The sequence below is a fragment of the Siphateles boraxobius genome, unplaced genomic scaffold (assembly GCF_051911475.1).
Source record: "Siphateles boraxobius isolate OS27281-9 unplaced genomic scaffold, OSU_SipBor_1 66, whole genome shotgun sequence".
NCBI classification, from domain to species: domain Eukaryota; kingdom Metazoa; phylum Chordata; class Actinopteri; order Cypriniformes; family Leuciscidae; genus Siphateles; species Siphateles boraxobius.
In genome coordinates, this window is record NW_027509193.1 from 11,823,525 (window position 1) to 11,845,453 (window position 21,929).

General features: G+C 37.6%; 1 protein-coding gene and 2 long non-coding RNA genes across 3 annotated transcripts; 2 read left to right on the forward strand and 1 right to left on the reverse strand.

Moving 5' to 3' along the window:
* Positions 1 to 17: 17 nt before the first annotated feature.
* Positions 18 to 1,577, reverse strand: LOC143721602 (uncharacterized). The gene is made up of 3 exons (XR_013196755.1): positions 568 to 1,577; positions 226 to 424; positions 18 to 146 (listed from the first exon to the last, which is right to left on the reverse strand). It is a non-coding gene; the product is annotated as an uncharacterized LOC143721602 (long non-coding RNA).
* A 308-nt stretch (positions 1,578 to 1,885) lies between these two features.
* Positions 1,886 to 5,286, forward strand: ndufa4a (NDUFA4 mitochondrial complex associated a). Its single transcript, XM_077212185.1, has 4 exons — positions 1,886 to 2,047; positions 3,406 to 3,494; positions 4,027 to 4,087; positions 4,991 to 5,286. Exons 1-4 carry the CDS (start codon positions 2,006 to 2,008, stop codon positions 5,045 to 5,047), a joined length of 249 nt encoding a protein of 82 aa, XP_077068300.1. The 5' UTR covers positions 1,886 to 2,005; the 3' UTR covers positions 5,048 to 5,286.
* Positions 5,287 to 11,009: 5,723 nt separating this feature from the next.
* LOC143722423 (uncharacterized) lies at positions 11,010 to 12,791 on the forward strand. Its single transcript, XR_013196881.1, has 3 exons — positions 11,010 to 11,157; positions 11,921 to 12,106; positions 12,607 to 12,791. It is a non-coding gene; the product is annotated as an uncharacterized LOC143722423 (long non-coding RNA).
* The last annotated feature ends 9,138 nt before the right edge of the window (positions 12,792 to 21,929 follow it).

The following is a 21,929-nucleotide window of genomic DNA, read 5'->3' on the forward strand; positions in this document are numbered from 1 at the left end:
TACGAAGGGATCTGTTTGTAATCATAACGGGTGTTTAAATACAAGGGAAAATCATTCAGGTTGCAAAGAAGATGCTGTTGACCAGCTGTCATCGGGGAACGTCTGCCAAAAACGCTGCTCGTGTCTGCCAGCATCATGTTCTCGCTCTGTTTGGGGAGAGAAAAACAACCAAATGACATTAAACACACACCCTGGACATGAGTGGGTTTGTGTTTTCAATAGCACCTTTTAAAGTGCACGTCTTGTTGCGGTTGATAGTTGGTACAAAACACATCAGTGGCGTCGAGAACACATTGACTTGAATGGACTGGAGCTGAAGATGCAGTTAAACTGGATGAAATGTACCTGACGAGAGTCAGACGGCATCCACCTCTCATAATCGTGATCGCAATGGAGAACAGTCGCCGTTTGCTTAGCTGGAACTCTGAGGAAAGGTTAATGTGCAATTCAAAGCAGAAAATGAAATTGGAGGGAAACAAACACGACCGGATGTCAAGAAGGCAATCTGATTAAAAGAGCCCGCAGAGGTGAACTGGCAGAGCAGCAAAACTACATTTCCACACTCACCGTTTGAACAAGCTGCCCTGAGGCTGTCCTGGCTAAAACGATGATGAATGCTTTTCTCTCTTTTTTTTAAAATCTCATGCTCGTTTTTAAGATGAGCACTTTTAGGCTATGTAAATGGGAATTTTAAAGGTGGTTTCGTTAACGCTTGCCGTGAATATAAAGAAGTGAAAGCAGGATGATATGGTTCAGAAAGTTGTGCCTGTTCAGAGTAAGGTACAGAAATATGTGACCGTGCTGCCTTTTTAGGAAAATGATCTATTACCAGTCCATGGATGTGTGCTTTCATAAACGTATTCATCATTTAAACTAACTTAGAGTATTTTGGAAGATCAGCATCTATCGTTGACTTGTTTAGAATTGCAATTAAAATAGTAGCTTTGTGCAATGTAAAATAAATTATTATATTGTGTTATTGCAATACACAAACCTATTTCTGTTTATGCAATAAATAAGCGTAAAATTATTTCCAATTAAAACCTTAACAGCATAATATTTTTTCATATATTGATAGAGGCTTTATGTTTACAAATCTATACATCTGTTAAAATTAATTCAGTAAGTTCCATAATTTGCGGTAGCTATAGTCTGTTGTATGTGTATTCTATGTACAGGCGCAACAGTAGTATTAATGGGGAAAAATGTGCTTATTTGTCATGAAAATAATAATGCCGCAACGCAAAATAGGCTAAGCTTTATTTAAAATTTTACATTTTATTTAACCTCGTTTCATCAATTATTATATTTAATCTTTGAGGTGAAATATGACAGCTAATTTATTGTTTTAAATTAACAACTCGGGTGAAATAGATCCTTTAAAAGTGCTCAGAGAACAAGTTTAAAAACTATAATAAAACTATAAACTACAGATATTATCTATTGTATGACAAAGAGAAAAATGTATGCGTCATTTATATTTCCCATTTAAAATTATATTTCTCATTAGTAATAATATAAAACACAATTACGACCTAGAACGACCTTCTAGTCTAAAGTCCTTAAATGTTCTTTCTGATGTGGGATCAGATATATAAAATCAACAGTGCTCGTGCGAACTCGCAAACTGACCCTAGATCAGATCGGATTCATCGACCAGTAAGAACCCAGTACCGCGACTTCGAATGGGTATCCACAGCATCGCCTTTACAAAATACCTCAGCATATAATCATATTATCATTTATTTATCCTTTTTATTATCATTATTTGGTTAACATTTCAATTATTACACTATAATACGTATTTATTAACTGAAATGAGATGATAAACGTTTGTCTAACTATAAAATAACAAATCAGGCAAACTCAATAAGACCCCCGCGGACCGTGTCCTATTTCTCTCAGAGCTGAAGAAGCGGTCCTGCCAGAGTTCTCGAACGGGCCACGTTCAATTCCTTTATTTTTGTACATCTTTGGGAGAGTTTAAATCATCTCATCAATCATAATGCTGAGCACCGTCAGCCGGCAACTCAGAAGCCACCCTGCCGTAAGTTAAATGATGTCTGGACGATTTATTCAGTAATAGACGATGGCAGGAGCGAGTTGTGCAAACGTTGTCGCTAGCCTGTTAGCGTCCCTTCTGTGGAATGCTAGACGTGCCACCAGTTTAGATATTTACACCGCTGAATAAACACAAATCAATACTTAAATATGTTTTATATTACACGGCAAATCCTGGAAATATCAGGAATTTTAAAAGTGTTTTTCCCCAGGTCTGAAAAAAGGGAAATGATTAAAACAACAAAAGTTCATGGAAATGTCAGTTCTAAAATATTTGTTATAAAGTTGTCTTTCCATTTTTGGTGCAATCTCAATAAAATAAATAACGACTAGAAAAGTGAAAATGAATCTCTGTCAATAATCCAAAAGGTGAATTGAGTATTTATTTTTATTGAATACATATTAATATTATACATGCACTTTCGTACAATTGCAGATGGTGAACATTTTAAATTGAATAAAACTAAGTTCAGAATAAGTTTTCAATCGGTTATAAAACATTCATAAAATAAATATATTGTAAAGCTCAAAAAATGTTCATGTTGAGTTGCAACAACTACACAAACGCGTAAACAACACACTTTCCTATTGTAATGGACCAGTTGCATGTTTATTGCGAGTCTTTGTGAGTAATTAGATGAACCTTAAATTACCTTGAAATTAAATGCCATTGAAGCGAGTTTAGTTGTATGTGTCACAGGAGGCCTGCGTGTCACATGACCGCACTGGCTATCTGAAGCTCAAGGACGAGCGTGTTAAACTGAGGACAGACTGACAAGTGTGGCCTAAAAACACTTTCACTTTTAAACTATTAGAGCCATTTACTTTGTATTGTTTGTATTATTTTTTTGTTAGTCGACCCTATATTTAAATTGGATGACCTATGTTTTTAAATCTTGACTGCGGGAATGATCTCCTAACCACTTACAGTTTCTGAAGACTGAGAAGACATTTGCTTGTAAAGTTTTGAAGCAGATAAACTCTAATGTATTTGTGTTATTTAAGGCTTCTGTGTTGCCATGAAGCAACATTTGTGAACAATTTTATGTAACAATAATGTCAGTCAATGCTGTATAATCTAATCTAGATCTGTGGTTCTCACCTGGAGGTCTATAATATGGCTTTGTACATTTGACTTTTGTACAATAAGTGAATTGTAGGATTGCTAACTGATATACAATGTAAAATTGGCATGCTGAAGCCAAACCACCAGTTGCGAACCACTAGACACTAGATGGTCATCATCCATAATTTCAAAGTTAAATGCATCACCTTCAAGTAATTTGACTTGAAATCACAGTTGTTTCATATTTTATTTTGTTTTTTGTTCATCTTTCACCATAGTTGATCCCACTTTTCATTTTCATTGGCGGTGGATGCACCATGTCTCTGACATATCTGGCTCGCCTGGCCTTGCGTAACCCAGATGTCTGGTAAGCGTCTGTTCTACCAAAGATACAAGTCCATTAATCACCTGTCTCTCACAATGGATACAAAAACAACTGAAAGGCCTCATTCCTTTTTTTAATTGAAGAACAATTGCAATATCAATATTGTAAAGATCTAACAGCATGTCTACACCAGACGTGAGTGGCGCAACACAACAAAAGCAAATAGAACCCGTTATTAATCAGTGATTCGGTCTACACTCGATGCGTCACGACAGATTCTCGACAATAAACAGATGCCCCAATCTATTTCTGACGTACTTCAAGCACTCTCGCTACTTCTGACAAATGGATTTGCAACTGTTACTTTGTCGCGTCCAGTGTAGACCGCCTTAAGCTGATGCTGCGCAATGCGACAATAACTTGTGATTTTTTTGTGTGATCTTTTTTCATATCTTGACCCAATCAATTGTGAGAGAACAACAGTGCTGATCAGATGTTCAGATGTCAACTCTTCTGTTTAGTTTTATCATGCATGCCTTGTTTATTTGTGCACTCATTTGATTAATATCCACAGCTGGGACAGAAAGAACAACCCAGAGCCCTGGAATAAAATGGCACCCACTGATCAGTACAAGGTATGATACATGCGCCATGATCATTTAAACTCAATGGTCAGGATGCTCTGTGTCTTAGTGAGTGTTAATTTTGGAGCCTGTATACAACCATTCATGAGCTTCGATCAGGTTGCATCTAAATATTGTTTTCACAGCCGTACACTGTAATTTGGTCGCACTGTAGAGCCCTGCATTACATTAGGATAAACATTAGAAACTCAACCATGTTAACAACATGACACTAGCATCACGATAACTTTATACAAGGGTGAACCTGCTAAATGTTTTGGAGCTTTACAGCTCAAACAGCACATTTTTGTGCTGAAGAATTATTATAATTGCTTTAACAACATTGAACTGTGCATTTCTACATTTAGAGCTCCTGGAATAGACTTGCATTGTAACTGCATTACCTTGAACATGATTTTGGCTTGGTTTTAATGAACTGAGGGGACAAGTCTAAGTTGTAATGTGTGGTAATTGCTAAAACTTCTTGTTTTGATTCAGAACATTCTATTTAATGTGATGATAAAGCACTTTGAGATGTTTAGCATCCAGTAAGCGACCGTAATTTTGAATTTGTATTCTAACTGACCAGCATATGTGGTGTTAGTAAAACACTTAAACATGCTATTGTTGTTGGAGCGCCTAAGGGGATCCTATTAAAAGATGTGACTGAAGGACCGTATCAGGACCTAATCTAAGATCTTAATGAGTTTAATTCATTAAGCGCTTCATAAGCTCATTTTATGTGTGCTGTTAGTTAGTACAAATCTAATCAAGCTTGTGTCTTAATGTGTATTTGATGTGGAGTAGAGTTCAAGTTCAATACATACACAAGCAGCTAAGTTAATGGATTTTGCTGAGTGCATAATGTTAATCTGCTTATTTTGTATTTTCACTTTTCTGATTTCCCATTTCAAGTTCTATGCAGTGAACATGGACTACAGCAAGCTGAAGAAGGACCGTCCTGACTACTAAACATGTCCAGTGCTGGACCAAAGGCTTAAAATCAAATTAAAGAACAAGAAGTCCGCACACTTTTCCTCAACGGCCCTTGTTCCTATATTAATTTATGCAAAGAGACTAAATTGCACAAATATTGTTTTTGCTTATCTGGATCCATTTTTTAATCTCTATGTCTCTTGTATTTTTCTTCCCATTCTTTGTAGTCAGAAACGATTAATAAAGGGGTTTCTCCCACATACATTGAAAAACCAGTTGATGAGTCATGATTATGTTGGTGCTTGTATGAAATTTAGAACAAGCTTTTCCATGCTGACCAACAGAAAGCAGCTTGGTTTGAAACTGACTTCTGTCTGAGCTGTGCTCCATACATTTCTACGCTGTTGATAATGGGTAATGGTCATTTTTTTGGACATGAAATTTCACTAATGTGACCGCACCAGAAGGTTGTTCACACTGCACACAAAACTGATTTAACTTTCACATCTGATCTTTAATTTGCGGTCCATATTTCTATTTTGCAATGGAGATTAAATCTGGTCTGTTTGTCCAGTCAGTGTACTCCATATCCACTACATCAGTTATTAGAGTAATAACAGCTTTTCTTTCTTGTGACGTACATCTGAGTGTAACGGATTACTGAAAAAGGACAAATGTAGGGCGGGGACTTGGTTCAGTAGATCAAATGGTGATTGGATTTTGAGATGAATGCAAGAAATGAGGTGAATTTTCATATCATGCCAATTTTAACCATGATTGATTTTGTGATTCCAGAAGGTTTAAGTACTGTGCTCTTCAATATAGTTATTGAGGGGGAAAAAGGAAGAATCATTTTTTAAAAGATTTTACTCAAGTTGGATTATTTCAATGTGACCCTGGACTGCAAAAAGTCACAAGTCTCATGGGTATATTTGTGGCAATAGTCAACAATACATTATATGAGTCAAAATTATCGTTTTTCTTTCACGCCAAAAATCATTAGGATATTAAGTAAAGATCATGTTCCGTGAAAATATTTTCTACATTTCCTACCGTAAATATATCAAATTTAATTTTGTGAGTGGATGCAGCAATATCGAGGACTTAATTTGGACAACTTTAAAGATGATTTTCACCATATTTAGATTTTTTTTTGCACCCTCAGATTCCAGATTTTCAAATCTTGTATCTCAGCCAAATATTGTCATATCCTAACAAACCATACATCAATGGCAATCTTATTTATTCAGCTTTCAGATTATATATAAGCCTCAATTTTAGAAAAATTACCGGATAAATTGCTATTGGGGGAAAAAAACATATACTTGTTTTGTGTGTGTGTGTGTGTGTGTATGTGTTCGTGTGGTGGGGCTTATGGATCCCGCCTTCTGTTCGGATCTCGGCCACAAGACCTCGTCAACATCTTAGGCGATGTCCTTGCTGGCTAGGCATCGGGGAAAATGTGCCGAATCCACCCTTGGATTGATCCCACCTCAATGTCTCTTCATGCCTCTTCCATTGCTTGCAGAAGAGTCACGCGGGCGTGTGGTTGCCGATCACACATCGCCACGCTGAAAAAAAATCCTCGATTGCATTTAGAAAGGGGCTGTAAGGGGGCAGGTATAAAAGTGTGAAATGGTTATGGTTGTTGAACCAATCTTGGACCAGAGCAGCCCGGTGGAAACTAACATTATCCCAGATGACAACAAACCTGGGTTTGTCCTGCACAACTGCATGTAGTGCATCTAGAGATGCAATGATCTGTCCTGTATAGTAGGGACATAAAGTGGCATGGTGATGCAGGACTCCTTGGATACTAATTGCAGCACACACGGTGATATATCCCCCACGCTGCCCAGGGACATTTACAACACCCCTTTGCAGAGCCGGCCTGAGCCTTTTGATTTGGGGGCCCCCTCCCACTACGCGAAGTCACCTGTGCTCAGGGGTGCCGCTAAGGGGGGAAAGTTAGGAGGATTCTAAGGGCCCACACACTTTTGGGGCCCCCAGAGATCGATTTTATTAATGGAATGGGTGGGGTAGGGGGCCCAACCTCATATTCTTTCATAGGGCCCAACATTTCTAGCCGCGCCCCTGCCTGTGCTTGACAATTATTGACACAAATATCCCGCAATAATGATACATTATAAATGAATACAGTGAGGTTATGTATTACTACAAAATAAATACTAAATAAAAAATAGATGCCTACTTAAATAAAAAAGTTGAAACTTTTACTTTACTCTTTTACTAACTCTTTGAAACTTCTTAAAACAAACTGTCTCAAAACGTATATAAAATAAATTATTTGCAAAAAATAGTGACAAAACTGAGAAATCAGAAACATAATAAGAACAAGGGTTCAACAATGACAATTATTGTTGAAAACTGTAAAAAATATTATTATTATTTCTCTACTGTCTCAATACAGTGTAACTGTCCTCAAAATCTTTTTTATTATTATTATTGTAACAGACTTTGTTGGATTGTACATGACAGAATCCAACAAAGTCTGTTACTATAATACCGGTAATGTACTGGCGCTCGTTGTATGTGTCTATGCAATCTATTTTTCCCCTCGGGGCTTGCCGTAGATAGGAATTGGTCGTGCGCACTTGGTACTGGAGTGTCGCGGGTTTTTGGAGTTAGTGATCTGTGTGGTATAATAAAGTGGAGAAGAGTTCAAACTGCTAACCTTACACCAAGAAGGTTAAGTTCCCCTGCGGCTATTTTCTCCAATTTAAACCGATACCGTGACTATGCGCAGTTGCGCACGAATTGTCTACACTCGCGAGGTGTCTAGATTATGCGCTTGACTTAAACGCTGGCAGACACAGCAGCAGTTGTTGGCAGGTATATTGATCATGAAATCAGAATATTCTTGTCTTGCATTATTCATTCATATTCATTCATTCATTTATGTCACTTGTTTAAGTCATCTAAAAAAAAAAAAAATTTTAAACTCGACCAGGGGGCCCCAAGCAGCCGCTTAGTTCGCTTATGCCCGGGCCGGCCCTGCCCCTTTGTCCAACTACATTACAGCCTCGACGCCTGGTTTCGAAAATATTGAATAGTGTTTCTGAACACACATACAGTAACTACGATGTCTATATTTTCACACAAATAAGTGCTGGGTTGGGTCAGTATAGACAAAAACTACAAGCTACAGGCAGAGCAGGTGGCAGCATAAACCCTCATTCCCACATCATAATATATATGTAAAGTAAAGTGAAACATGGCTGCACATAATCATGGCGCAGATCCTTGACCCTGACACCGTTCCTCTCAACTGGCACCCTGTACAGCTGCTTCATTCTGAAGTTACTGTATGTTTCTGTAGGATGCGACATAGTATAGAAATGCTGACCCTGTTGATATTGTTGAATACATTTTTATTTGCAATTATCCGTAGTTGCAACTTACGAAGTCGGATTGCATTATTTTCTCGCACCATTTCAATTATGGCAAGCTCTTGTTGTTGAGTGAAGAGCCGCTCCCTTCCACCTTGAAGAGGTCGTCCAACCATTCTGTAGTAAATGCCACCACAAGATGTCATTGGTTAGGTTCTTTTTCACATACTGTACTTTCAAACTCTACACAGTACTGTAACATCACAATGGTATTCCTTTACATATACTTCACAGCACTGCCCATTTTTTGTATAGTACAGTTAGTACAGTAATACTGTAATATGATACAGAATTATGTGACATACAGTAGGTACAGTCTGGAGTAGAAACTTGAAGATATACCTGTTCTCCAGTCGGAATGTCCTTTTATCAATGCTACTGTGTAGCGACTGAGGTTAGGGTGGACTCTTTGCCTAGCCTCTCTCATGGACAGGCCATGATTTATCACATGGTCCACCAGAGTAGCCCTGATGTCATCTGATTCACGTCTCCACGATAGTCCACATCCTTTTCAACGTCCGACTCCTCTCTCTCTTTGTCCTCCTCTTACTCTGACTCTCACTGCCTCAATGCTTGCAAGGTTCTCAAAATGGCTAACCTGAGGCCTAGTGCTAGTTCTAGCGCTAAGGCTCAGACCGACTGGTGTTCTGTTTTCTGTGCAAGTGTTTTCAGGTGTGTATGCAAGTGCCTACAATTGCCAGATGAGTTATGCATTTTGAACAGTGTTTTCCCGATGATAACAGGTGATTTCGTTTTTTGAACAAAGTGCCTAATGTAAGAAAACGTGTATAGTGTTTCGCAATAAGTGTGTTACAGAATTGCAGGCAAAGTGCAAAGTTAACAATGTGTTTAAGCTATGGTAACACTGTGTTTAAGGTATGCTACAATAAATTTAGGTCTTGAGGCTTTGGTCTAAGCATTCGGTTTTAGTGTGTAAGCAATGGGCAAAAACTATAACAATAATTTTATAAATGTCAATTTAAATAAAATCAACACTTCTTAGAGCAACCATGTAGCACAATGGTTCTCATCCGAGGGTCCAGAACCCACTAAGGCACCTCGGCAACCTTTCAAGGGTGCCACTACTATATGTTTGCTCTAGTAGCGCACAAGATGTTTTCTTTCACAGCTGAGAGTAGTGAGATGTTAACATGTAGAAATGTTGCCTTTGTCCTTGTCCATCATTTTATCAGGTCGTGTTACTAACCTCATGAGGCGCATACATTAGCGCTAAGATGATGAAAATAATTCGAGCCAGATTTCTTTTTTAGAATTCTGTTTGAGCAGTGTCATTACATTGTGCTTCACCTAATAATTTCAGTTGTATGCTATATGGTGCATATTGGTGACAGTTGTTTAAGCCCCCTTAAAGCAAGACTGGAATGTCATTTTTTTTTAAAGTTGGCATGAAATGAAAATTATTTCGATTAAAGATTATGAGGGTATATCATAAACCATTTATAATAAACATTGCAATGCAATATTCCGCACACAAATAAGAATAGTCTATTTTGATTTCATGATGTCTTTAAAAAGAAGTAGTCTCACTTACTGCTTTCCTGCATGAATGAACTTGGTTGCTGCTTTGTGTCATGATTATGTTGGTGTTTGTATCACTGTTTCTGAGACTCTTCCACATAATAGATAAAAGTGTGATTCCACAATCAAATTTCCAGAAGAGAATGCCATTAAACTCCTCCAGAATTAAACTCAGAGGTCCTGTGTGATTCTGTAACAGCTAATTGAGAGAGTAAGTGAAAATCAAGACTTGCTCCTCTCATTTCTACGCTTGAACGAGTAATCAACACTTTTTCCTGGCTGATGGTAAAACATCGCAGCTGCACGGTAGTGCCCTCTAGCAGATGAAAGGAAGACGACAACTGCTAACTAGAATATTTGGAATGGCTTTGGATTGAAAAGGATGTTCCAGTCAGAGGTGGAGTACATGTAAGAGAAAGTCTCTGACGAGATCTATGATTATGCTATCCATGTGTTCCTCCATGCGAGGAGGAAGTTATGCGAGTGGGAAAACCTCAATATAGGTGGATTGTGCAATAGTATATACAGCTGCATAAGGGCCACTACCTTCAACCTACTCCTATCTAAAGTTTTTCAAATTCAGAACAAATGTAGCCTAATTGAAAATTCTGAACTCTTCTAAATGATCTAATTTTCCCTCTTGTAATAATTTGCTATACATTTGGGAAACATATTTAACAATACTATACATTTTAAATTCTTTCTTTTAACATTGTTAATTTAACATATGTTAACCGTATTTGTTTATAGTTTTGAGATATATTCGTTATTTGCTTCGGGAAATGTGTATAGATTTACAAACTCTTTCGTTTTATAAAGAAACCAGTGGAAAGTTATGTCCTTTTTGGGATATATTTTAATTTCACACTATAGTCTATCTAGAGAGCGAGAGTATTCTTTCAATCACACCTACCTCATCCGGTGTAGCCTAGTTTCAAATGCAAGCTTTGCTGTTCAGTTGCATACAGTTTGTTCTTATAAATCCAATACCCCGAACGGAACGGAACAAGCTGCTTTTAGCTGTTTCTTTCTCGCTAATATGATTTTTTCCGTGCTTGATGACTTTGGTAAATGTCACTGGGGCGCGCGCACATCTCTTCCCTGAGACAGGAGGAAGCATTGGAGAAGATGAGCGGCAAAATGTCAAGGAGACCTTCGTGTGCCAGCGGCTTTAAAACTTCACCCGCCTTTGCAAAGGTTATTTCACATTTTTGCTGATAATGAAAGAATTGTTACGATGGCTGTTGAGATGTGACAGTGTTCCCTCCTAGTGATTTCAAAGACGAGCTGAAAATCAGAAAAGTTAAAAGAGCTGTAAGTCATTTCGGTCACCGTGATTTTGCCAAGTAAGAGACTTGTTCCTGGATCAACATATTTCGTTGATCCTGGTACAACGTAGGCCTACTTGTCTGAACATTTAGTCTTAACCCTATCTCTAAACCTAACCCTACCCATAAATTATCCCCTAAATCAGAAGGAATGTTAATAGGTCGGCTTTAACACTTCTATAGAAGCACCAAACCCTGGTTGTAAGCCTAAACTTGGCATAAACTGTAAACTTGTACCTCAGATCTGATTGGAATGTTGTTCCAGGAGCAACAAAGATGTTGATCTTTGTGATACTTGGTAAAATGGCATTCACCAAGCCAGTCCAGCTGTTTTTCTAACTTCCACAGGCACCAGAACCAATAGCGCAAAAGGTTTGAAACCTTTTGTGCTGTATTGTGAATTTCTGAGATAATTCGTTGAAATGCAACATTCAAATTTTTGGCAAACTCCGACATTAACTAGGAGTAGCCTAACTTTGTCAATTTGTATTTTATTTAATGGTGACTCCTCCTGAATGTAACAGGATTAACAGTGGTTTAAACAGTATTTTGAGAAAATGAAGTCAGTCTGCCAAAGTATTTTAAATCATTGAAGCTTCTCTCCATGCTATTCCTGTGCCTATTTCCTGCAGAGACATGATTGGTCATGTTTGAGTGACAGCATGGCTGTGTTCAGGAGCGATGACTATAAAACAGACTGATGTTTGGTGGATCAGGCTGTCCGTCACCCCAGGGGTCAGACTCACAAATCAGTCATCCATCTTCCTGACCTCTGACCTCCCCGTGGATGTGGGCCTTTGTGTCAGATCGAACTGCAGGTAGAATATAATGAGTGTGTGAGGGGAGAAAGTGTCCGAGTGCTGAAGAAGATCTACTGCAGGTCAGACGAGGGATCAGCGTGGTCTGCAACAGAAACAGTCACACACAATGAGGGAGAAATATTAGTTCTCTGTCAAAACTTCTCTTAAATAACTTTCTTGGTGCCACACACACGGGCCTCTATCAACAGAAGTGCTGTCTGCACTTTGTAATATCTGAAAATGGAAGAAATGAATGAATGAATGAATGAGGCATACAGTATACTTCCAAACTTTAACTTAAATGGGAGTCAAGCCATTTAGTTAGCAAAAAAAAAAAAAACCTGTTATATATATATATATATATATATATATATATATATATTTTTTTTAGGGTTTTTTAGGGTTGAGAAATACTTTGTGAAGTCTGGTATATGATTCAATATGTGTTTTTCATCTATTTTTGTTGACGAATGTTACTACTTTTCTAAGCAATCAGGCTTATCATTTTTGCTATGCAGATGATGAATCTGGTGGGGAAAAAATATCATAGACTTGCTCTGAGGAAGGAACCTAAGCCATATCTACCAATCCATAATATTACATCATATATAATATAGCTCTTTTGACCTGGCTACCTAGCACCCTTTCACAATACCCTAGCAACGGCATACCATCACCCTGGCAACCACCCTATAGTATTAATGCGTCACATTTTGCGCAGGTAAGCATTCTTCACATTTTTTTCAGTGAGCGTAAAAATCAAATTATTATTTACTGGTTAGACGGACAGTTTTGACCAGTGATATTATAAAATGTTATTCATTGATGAATATGGTAGAGTATTTACCTACGTGAAAGACTTTACCTTTAGACTTGAAATCATATTTTAATAATCTATAAATGTCAACATTAGCATGCATTTAAGAAATTGGTGCCTTTTAGATTGAGTAATCTCAGAATAAGCCTACAGCTATTAAATTCAGTGATCAGCTGCACACTGTCATTTTTAGAAGGAACACATCAGTCTCATTAAATGTTTGCTTACCATTTTCCCTGGAAGTTTTATGCTATTGTCTTCCTTAACTTTTTATTCTAGTCTGTACTTGTATATTTATTGAGCTTAGGGTGAGCTGATTCTGATTGTCCTGATGAGAGAAGGGAGGATTGATGGGTAAATATTGTATCTCAGAGAATGTGGTGTAATTACTCTCGCTTTCTCAGCTCACAAAATAACTTTTATTATATTGCCTGGAATGTTATCTTAGAACAAATACCAGCTATAAGTGTAGCTAAAGTTGCTATTAATATATATATTTTTTAAATATGATTGATCAAATGACAAGTTTAATAGTTAACACCAAATTCTCTCAAGCTTGTGAGGCGCAGTTCATTAAACAAACATGAGCATCAGCTATGTTTACTACCCATAATTAGTTGTGAAATGAAGATATTATCTCTTATCCATTCTCGATGTGCATTTAATTAAGGCATACTTGTGCTGGATAAGTCCAACATTCAACAATATTTATTCCTCACAGCGTTAAAAATATATATATATATAAAAAATGTTAATGTGACAAAACCAAACCCAAGTTATATAAATCAACACAATTTCCCTTAAATGATGTTAAAACATCTGTTTCTGAAAGATACATTTTATTGGGTTTTGTCATTTTAACACGAAAGAGTCTTGGGGCAAGTTCCTCTCCAACGTTCTGATGATTGGCAGTATATTTATAATTAACGAGAACAATTTTTATTTATACACTCATCACATCAGTGTTTCAAGAGAAAAAATATTGCATGAACAATTTGCAAAATATCAGCCTTTCATCATTGAAGACTTGGAAATATCAGGGGATTTAAAAAATTGTGATTTCAAGGCCTTTATAGAAATCAATAAAAGTAAGTTTTGAAAAAATAAGTAATTTAAATGTAAAATATTTAATAAGGTTTAAACTATTAAAAATACTACTAAGTTAGAACTTCCTGTTTGTGAGTGCGATATAAAAAAAACAACATTTTCAGTAATCACAAATAACAAGTCAAGGAAATTCGTTGGTCAACAGGTATGGGAATCCTGAAATATTTCTTTCAATAGATCTCAGAAAGATCTATTTCTCCAGACATACATTCAAATACAGTATTTGTATAGATACCAAAGAATATTGCCAGTATTTTTACATAACAGTTAGCCACATGCTGGTTAAAAGATGAATGCTTTTCCCCTTGTTGTAGTTTGTCACTGTGAGTGTAAATTTAATTTTATGTCATTGCTTTTGACATGACCTTTCATGACCTAACCTGCTGTCCAATAGCCTTATACTACTAAGGCCAATCAGATACCTTGCCTGCCTGACACATGCTCAGTGGTGCTGACAGGTGGAGTAGATTGTCATCTGGGAATGGCCCTGTTCTGATTGGATTATGAGCCGAGTGTGCTTGTGACTGATTAGATTAAAGTGGCGAGCACTTAAACTTGATTGAGTTACAGTGATGGATGGCCTCAAAATGTTGACAGCACCTATCTCTGTTTCAGGCACATAGTATTTTTCCTATGTGCATGTCTAGATCACATGTAGAAAAGAACGTCAGATGTCAGACATATTCGAAAATGAGGAGATGGCATGTCTGATGTGAGATTTTGAGGGACTGTACTTCTTTGCTGAACGTGGACAACAGTATTTCATGGAAATGAGATTCTCTTTGTCCCCCTCCCTCCAACATTCACATACACTCCTACAAAGGTCATCCGTGTCCCTGTAGTTTAGAGCTGTATTGGGTGCTGCGTGATCTCAGGATCAAATCCATATTAATAGCTGTGAGGTGGTGCAGTACATTAGCCTGCAGACATTAGCCTGAGAATCATATCAGAGTTCAGTGTGTGTGTGTGTGTGTGTGAAGGCACTGTGAGCGAGCTGAACTTAAACAGGGCACCGCAAAAGAGACTGAGTTTTTGTAACAAGAGATTGAACAATATTATTTTTGTTAACAGATTTAATGTTTTAAGAGTCTAATAACTGATTTGCAGGATCTTTTTTTTTTTTTTTTTACAGTTTTTCTGACTAATGCTTATATAATGAAAAACATTATGAATATTTTAATAATAATCATTATTGTTTATAAAGGGCCACATGTCAAGCATTTCTGTAACATCTCACGTAAGCATTAATAAATGTTATGAAAAATAGGGAAACAATATATTAAAATATAGCAGCGAGCAGCAATTATCGGGGTTCAAACGCTTTAAGGCCTTTAAGCCAATGCGTAAAAAGCTATTATGTTTTATTTAGCAAAGCATGTAACCACTTAGATTATAGATGAAAAAGACTATTTATAGCCAATACTCACAACTTAAGGAAAGTTAAAGTGCCACCTATTGTCCGATCTCCATAAAGGTTTGCATGCTTGTTTAGAATCATATCTCGCACGTTCTCACCTTTCATGAAGTTCCGAGTTTTTGTTTAGGAGTTATAGGCTTTTGTATGCATTTGACAATGCCCATTTTCTAAATTACCCTCTTATAGCTACCCAAAGGGTAAAGTTCAACATTGTTTTTGATAATAATTGACCTAGAGAGTCCAGAGAATTGCACTGCAGTGGTTTTAGGAGGTTGAGCGAAAAAACCTAGGACTAGTTCGCAAAAGTAGGTTTTTAGATTATTTAATGAATGATTTGATTGACAGCAGTGGTTCTTGAGGCAAAGTTGTTCAGTATGAGGAGATCTATCAAATGATATTAATATTGTGTGGATATTCGGAACACCACGTGGTTACAGAGGCGTAAAACTCGTTAGCACCTTGGCACCTTGGACAAAGACATTGCATTTCCCCAAGAAACTTTGCTTTCAGCCCCAAAAGCAATGAAGTATAGTTTTCTCTCCCACATCCCCATGTCTGAGGAGAATTGGCCCGCACCCAGAGTTTTCCCCCCGTATCCCTGGCTGGGACAGGAACCAGTCGAGAGTGAGGAGACGGTTCTGTGGAGGCATGCAGTTTATCGGTTAAAACTGTCAAGGAAAATGAACGTGTTCCTCCCGAACATTGTTAATAAATTATCGTTTTGTGACAAGTGAAAAAGCATTCAAAACAAGTGAAAAAGCATTGAGATTAAAATTTTTCTTAGGGGCTCGTAGAAATCATGAAAAATCAATGAACTCATGTCATTGTGCAAAATTCAGAATTGACAAATTTGCTGATATATGAAATTGAATTAAGAATGATTACACTCCACAGGAAGTTGAGTTGGAATGTAAACTGGAGTGACAGGAAGAGGAATTATTTATTTGCAGTTCAAACAAGTCAACAAGTCTTGGCATGCATTTTTTTTATTGTTGAAAATTACATTTATTGGGGTTATTTTAATTTTACTTCCTTATATTCAAATTTCAATTCTATTTCCTGTTTGCTACCTCGATTCAAAGCATTCTCAGTACACCGAGTACAGAAAAAGCACTCTGAATGGTGCGGAACTCCATTCAGTGTAGATGCATGACAAAAATATTGGTCAAACCAATTAACAGTAATATCTTTTAATATTTAACACTAATATTTATGTTAATTTGAGAATTAATCCCTGTGTCCGACTGAAGGTCACAAATTAGATACATTTATTATATTAGAATTGTTTCTCCTTGACAGAATTTGGCATCAGAGCCCAGTGATCTCTCATGTGTCTTTGTCTAGAGATTTAGAAGAGATCTCTCACACTTTGCTCAGATTCGTCAAGATTCTGCAAATGTTAGATTTCAATATGAACTCAAATATTTCTCATCAAACTCTCCAAATTATCTGAGCTATACCCTATCTTCATTCATTTTATACCTCTTTTTTTGTCAAGAACTTCTTATTTCTCCTAAAGGATTTTAGTAGAAACATCTGAGACACAATTGATGCCTAATTTAGAGCTCCATTAAGTCTCTGGAGCTATGAAAGAGCAAACTCTGAGCAATACTAGCAAATAATGTTAATTACTGAAAGAAATATGCTGTTCAGTGATCCATGAAGGTGTGGGCAAGCAACAAACTAAACAGGTTTAAAATTGAATATGAATAAACAAAACGCAATAAACTAATTAAAATAATAGGGCATGAGTGAACAAACACATTTATCAAACAGTTTCTGTGAATAGCTCTCTGGAATAAGATGCTCGTATGCGTGTAGAAACACCTCTCCATAGACATCTGGACAGACTGACAAGTTAAACAGGGTTAAATTTCTCTGCATTTTGTCAGTCTGTTCCCAAATTAAAATCAACTGACTGTGTGGACAAAAGGTACAATAATCCACACCAGCATCCAACTAAGTTGGCATCTGTGCTGTTTTTGTTGATTGAAACCCCTCCATCTTTTTCTTCTTCTTCACAGACAGAAGCGGGAAAAAGCAGGTCAAAATTTAAATAGCTCAAAATAGAACATCTGGCTGGGGCTCTGTCGCTCAGCTGTGTGTAATGAAATATGGAAATGGGGGGGGGTTACTCTTCAAAGAGAGCTCGAGCCCCTCCGCGGCACACGGCCCCACCATGGGCTCGTGGCAGCCCCACCTCCCCGTCCGTGCTGCGGCGTGCCGAGCGTCCAGGTGCCTCTGTGCTGGCAGCGCCAGATCGTTAGTGCCTCCAGGCTGGCAGAGCCGGCAGCTGGCATCATTAAACTTCAAACCGAGCCGTGGTACCGTCCCAGCCAGACCCGGACCACCCGTTTGGCCAGTGCTGCCAGCAGCTGATTAGCGTCATGCTATAGCAGTCCCATCCCACCACCGCTCACCTGAACATGGTGCATGCTAACAAACTCACAGCTCATCTCAGATAGATATTGCAGAGTATTTGTGATGTTAAGGTGGCCTGAGCATGTGTCATACGCTACATTTATTGACTATGATTGTCTCTGTTTCACTCTAGCTTACTATCATTGAGTCATTGAGTTGGGAAATTAATCAATTTGATTCTTGAACGAACCATTCGTCTCTGTCTTTCCTTACAGATATCAAGATGTTTAGCCTAGCTACTACATGAATACTTAATGTTTTGCTTGTATAAGTTCAAAGTGTCATGTTGCAAATGATGAAGAAGATTAAAATAGACAAAGTCAATTACTTTGTTCATTTAAACAAAGTCAACTCAGATAATCCACAATAATGCAAAACAGCGTGCAAGCACAAACACGCGAACAATACTGGACAATGGCTGCATCCAAAACTTAGGCAGCTGACTTGTTGCCTCTCTGCCTTATAGCCAATGACTCTGCAGACAAAGGAACCTCATAAAACTGATTTCTGACAGACTTCTGAGGCAGCGTAACAGTTTAATGATCTACAGCAAAATAGAACGAGCTTTGGTGAGAAACAAATATTTAATTATTAGTAATTTGATCACTAGAAATGACATCAGAATTGGAAAATGTTGGTTCAAAACGTACATGTACACACAAACTGACCAGAAACCGCAACTTTCAATCTTTCTTTTTCTAGCTTAACTGACACCAAATGGAATGCAAAGAATTGTAGGATATCCAAGGCAGTGAAGATACATCTATGCAGCCTTCAAAATTCGATCAGATGAAGGTATCTCAGGAGACAGGAAGTGAAGCTAACATTGGATTTGGACGTGCCTTGATGCCTTCCTACCTTGGAATGTGTCCTCCGAAGGCAGCATTTTTTAGTTTTCGGATGCAGCCATGAATGTGAACTAAAGAGGATCTTGAATACACAGAGATAATGAACTGAATATAGACAGGTGTGCTCGTTAAATGAATGTCCATGACTGATTAGTGGCGGGAAACTAGAATAAAGGAAACAGGTAATTGAAGAAAAACAAACTAAAAGTCAATGAAAATGAAACTAAAGCTAAACTGAGCATAAAATTACTCAAAGCTACTAGTCCTGGAATAAAGCATACAAGGCATTTTATGAAACATTTAAGGGTGAAAAACATCGTTTTTCCATTCAATTTTTGTTGCTTTTCCAGTGTTTTTCTACGAAGCATTAATGTCCTCTTATGATGCTCTTGGAGCACATTCACCCCTCATTCACTTTGAAAACAGCGACAAGAATATTCTCCAAAAATGCACTTTTTGTGTTCCATAGAAAAAAATCAAGTCATACAGGTTTAGAATGATGTGAGTGTGAGTAAATGATGACTGAATTTTAATTTATTGGCTTAACTTATCCCTTAACTTGAAGACCCTATATTGCTTTTCCTGTTCTTTCTGCATCCCTCTACTCTCTCTGTGCTGGCTGGCGTTCACGCTGACTTCATAGTTACTCCCTGAGCGTGTAATTAAGTCGTGAATGATAACGGTTCAATTATTTGCCCAAACCTGTCTCTATGGATTCATTACACACTCACTGATGATGGAGAGTCCCCCGACTCATTCCGCAGAGAGGAAAGAAGGAAAAAAGAGAGATGTCTTTGCAGGCTTTGTAATTATGGCATCTTTCTCTTTCTATATCAGATAGGTTGGTGTGATATTTTTTGTGTGAACGGTTTGTCAATAGGATGACTGATCTGTTTGACATTTGAAGGTAAATGAGGAGAATGGCATTTAAGGGTTGGTGAGAAACATCATGATTTTGATTTAAAAAAATAAATGAAAACGTTATTTTCCAAAGCCTGACAAAAAGCCTAATACATTTTTCCTCCACATAAATCCTTTACGCCAAAAAAAATAGCTAAAATATGCATAAAATTATTAATTATAATAACAATAACAATGCTAGCATAATAATAATAAAAGAAATATTTTGACATATTAAATGCGAGCACAAATGTATGCTCATGTGTCTATACTTTTGGCCTTAATATGTAAGCGTTCAGTGCATTGTTCAAATCAATACGTAGGGAATTGAAAACAAAAGAACCCCCTGAAAATGCATTTTTAAATCTAGATTTTACTAGGATTAATTCTGCACTGTGGTACGTGAAAGCCTGGTCTCCAACTGTTTATCTGGACCCCATGGGAAGAAGTCTGGTGCTGACCTCCCATCATGCCTTGCAATTCCTTTGACTGTTGTCATGGTGATATGGCCCTACTGCCAAAGCCAGTGGTCAATCTGAGTCTCGCAGTCTGTCATTCCACACAGCGGGAGACTTCGAGCTGGCTGAATCAGTTCATGCTCGAGAATCGTGAGTCCATTTTATCCAAAATGGCTGACTATCTGGTTTTATCGTCATAAAGGGGTTGAGGGTATTCTGCTCTTGGCTGCAAACCCACAGCGCTTATGAAGAAAGTGTCTACTGTTGCAGCCTGAACTGCAGTCTGTCTATTTTATGGGACGGGTGAGGATTGTTTAATGTGCCATTGTGGATCCAGCGGGAGCCATGTTGACGGACGCGAGGCGAAACGGTGCAGTTTTGTGGCTGTTGCAGAAGATCGACCTTTAGTCATAACTCAGACATACTGGTAACGAGCGCGTGCTTACGAACACGTGTGATAAAACAAAACTGGAACAGTTCTGAACTGAGATACTCCCTGACAGGAAGTGAGACAGATGTAGGTCTCGTGGACCCTTTAGAGCTGCCTAGTTATATATTTATTTATTTTCGTGTTTATTAAGGGCTTTATATTGCCTCCTGTGTGGGTGCTTGTTTTGTCCCCATAGAGGCAGCAGTCATTGATGTTCATTTGGCTGCTGTTGAACGCCTTTCCTCACATGTGCGGTATTAGTCGACATGAAAAGCCCGGAGAAAATCAACATGCGGTTTGGTTTGCAGTAAGTTCAACAAATTAATATCATTAGGTCCTCTAGGACAGATCCATTCTTATGGATTAGAGTCATTTACTGGAATTGGACCAGTCACCCAGATGATATGCAATACAGGAACTATCTAATCAACTTGTGTAGTGTAGAGGTTGTTGTAGAAAGTACTGCAGTGCAAAGCACACACAGAGCACCGAGCTTAGATACATGGAGCATTACATGATGGCTCCCAGACAGCAACATAGATAGGCCTAGATCCGGCCCACATCGGGTACATGTGGATTCCACGCGTACCAGATGTGGGCCGGATCTGGGCCGACACTATGTTGCTGTTTGGGCTGCTTTTTTTTATATATACCAACACAGAGAAATTTACATTTGTTTTCTTGCTTGTCCAGTTGGAATTTTGCTCATTGGTTGCTCTTTTTTAATTGTCTTATTCATTAGCTATGTTTCCAACACCCGGTTTTTATGTGCATTTTGAAGTATTGCATCAGAAACAAGTGATGGATAAAGGCCACATTATTTTTTTTAAATCCCTTAATTCGCAAAAAAGTTGTTATGCTCGCTTGAGGGGATTTTTGATTTTTTGACAAAAAAAGAGTTAGCCCAACGCGAATAATGGGAGATGGAAACGCATTTGACGACCCGTGCGATTAATCGGCTGTTTCCGCTGATGGTGTTTTATTTACTGTTAGTTTCAAGCTTACCAATACGACCTTAATCCGTTTGAACAACTTGATAGAAAAGCACCTATTTTCCTTTTTTTTGCGAACTTTGAAAAGATTCGCTTCATGTTTAGATGGAAACCCATCTAGTTTCACATTCCAGGATATTGACAATACAGACAATAGTTGTGAACAGGCAAAGAATTTGTAAAAACAAAGGTAATGTATGTCAATGTAAAATCTTTTATATAAAGTTTGGGGTCAGTAAGATGTTTTTTTTAAAGAAATTAATACTTTTTTATCAGAAAGGCTGCATTAAATTGATAAAAAAAAGTGTCAGTAAAGAAATTTTTTATGTTACAAATGATCTCTCGTTTTAAATAAATGTTATTTTGAACTTTCTATTCATCAAAAAATCCTGAAAAAAATGTATTATGGTTTCCACAAATTTTTTAATTAAATTTTTTTCAACATTGCTAA

Excerpts from the sequence above, each read along its gene's own strand:
- ndufa4a (XM_077212185.1), top strand. The coding sequence starts at position 2,006 with ATGCTGAGCACCGTCAGCCGGCAACTCAGAAGCCACCCTGCC. Across the intron at positions 3,495-4,026 it reads TTGCGTAACCCAGATGTCTG|CTGGGACAGAAAGAACAACC; the intron begins GTAAGCGTCTGT and ends TAATATCCACAG. Across the intron at positions 4,088-4,990 it reads CACCCACTGATCAGTACAAG|TTCTATGCAGTGAACATGGA; the intron begins GTATGATACATG and ends TCCCATTTCAAG.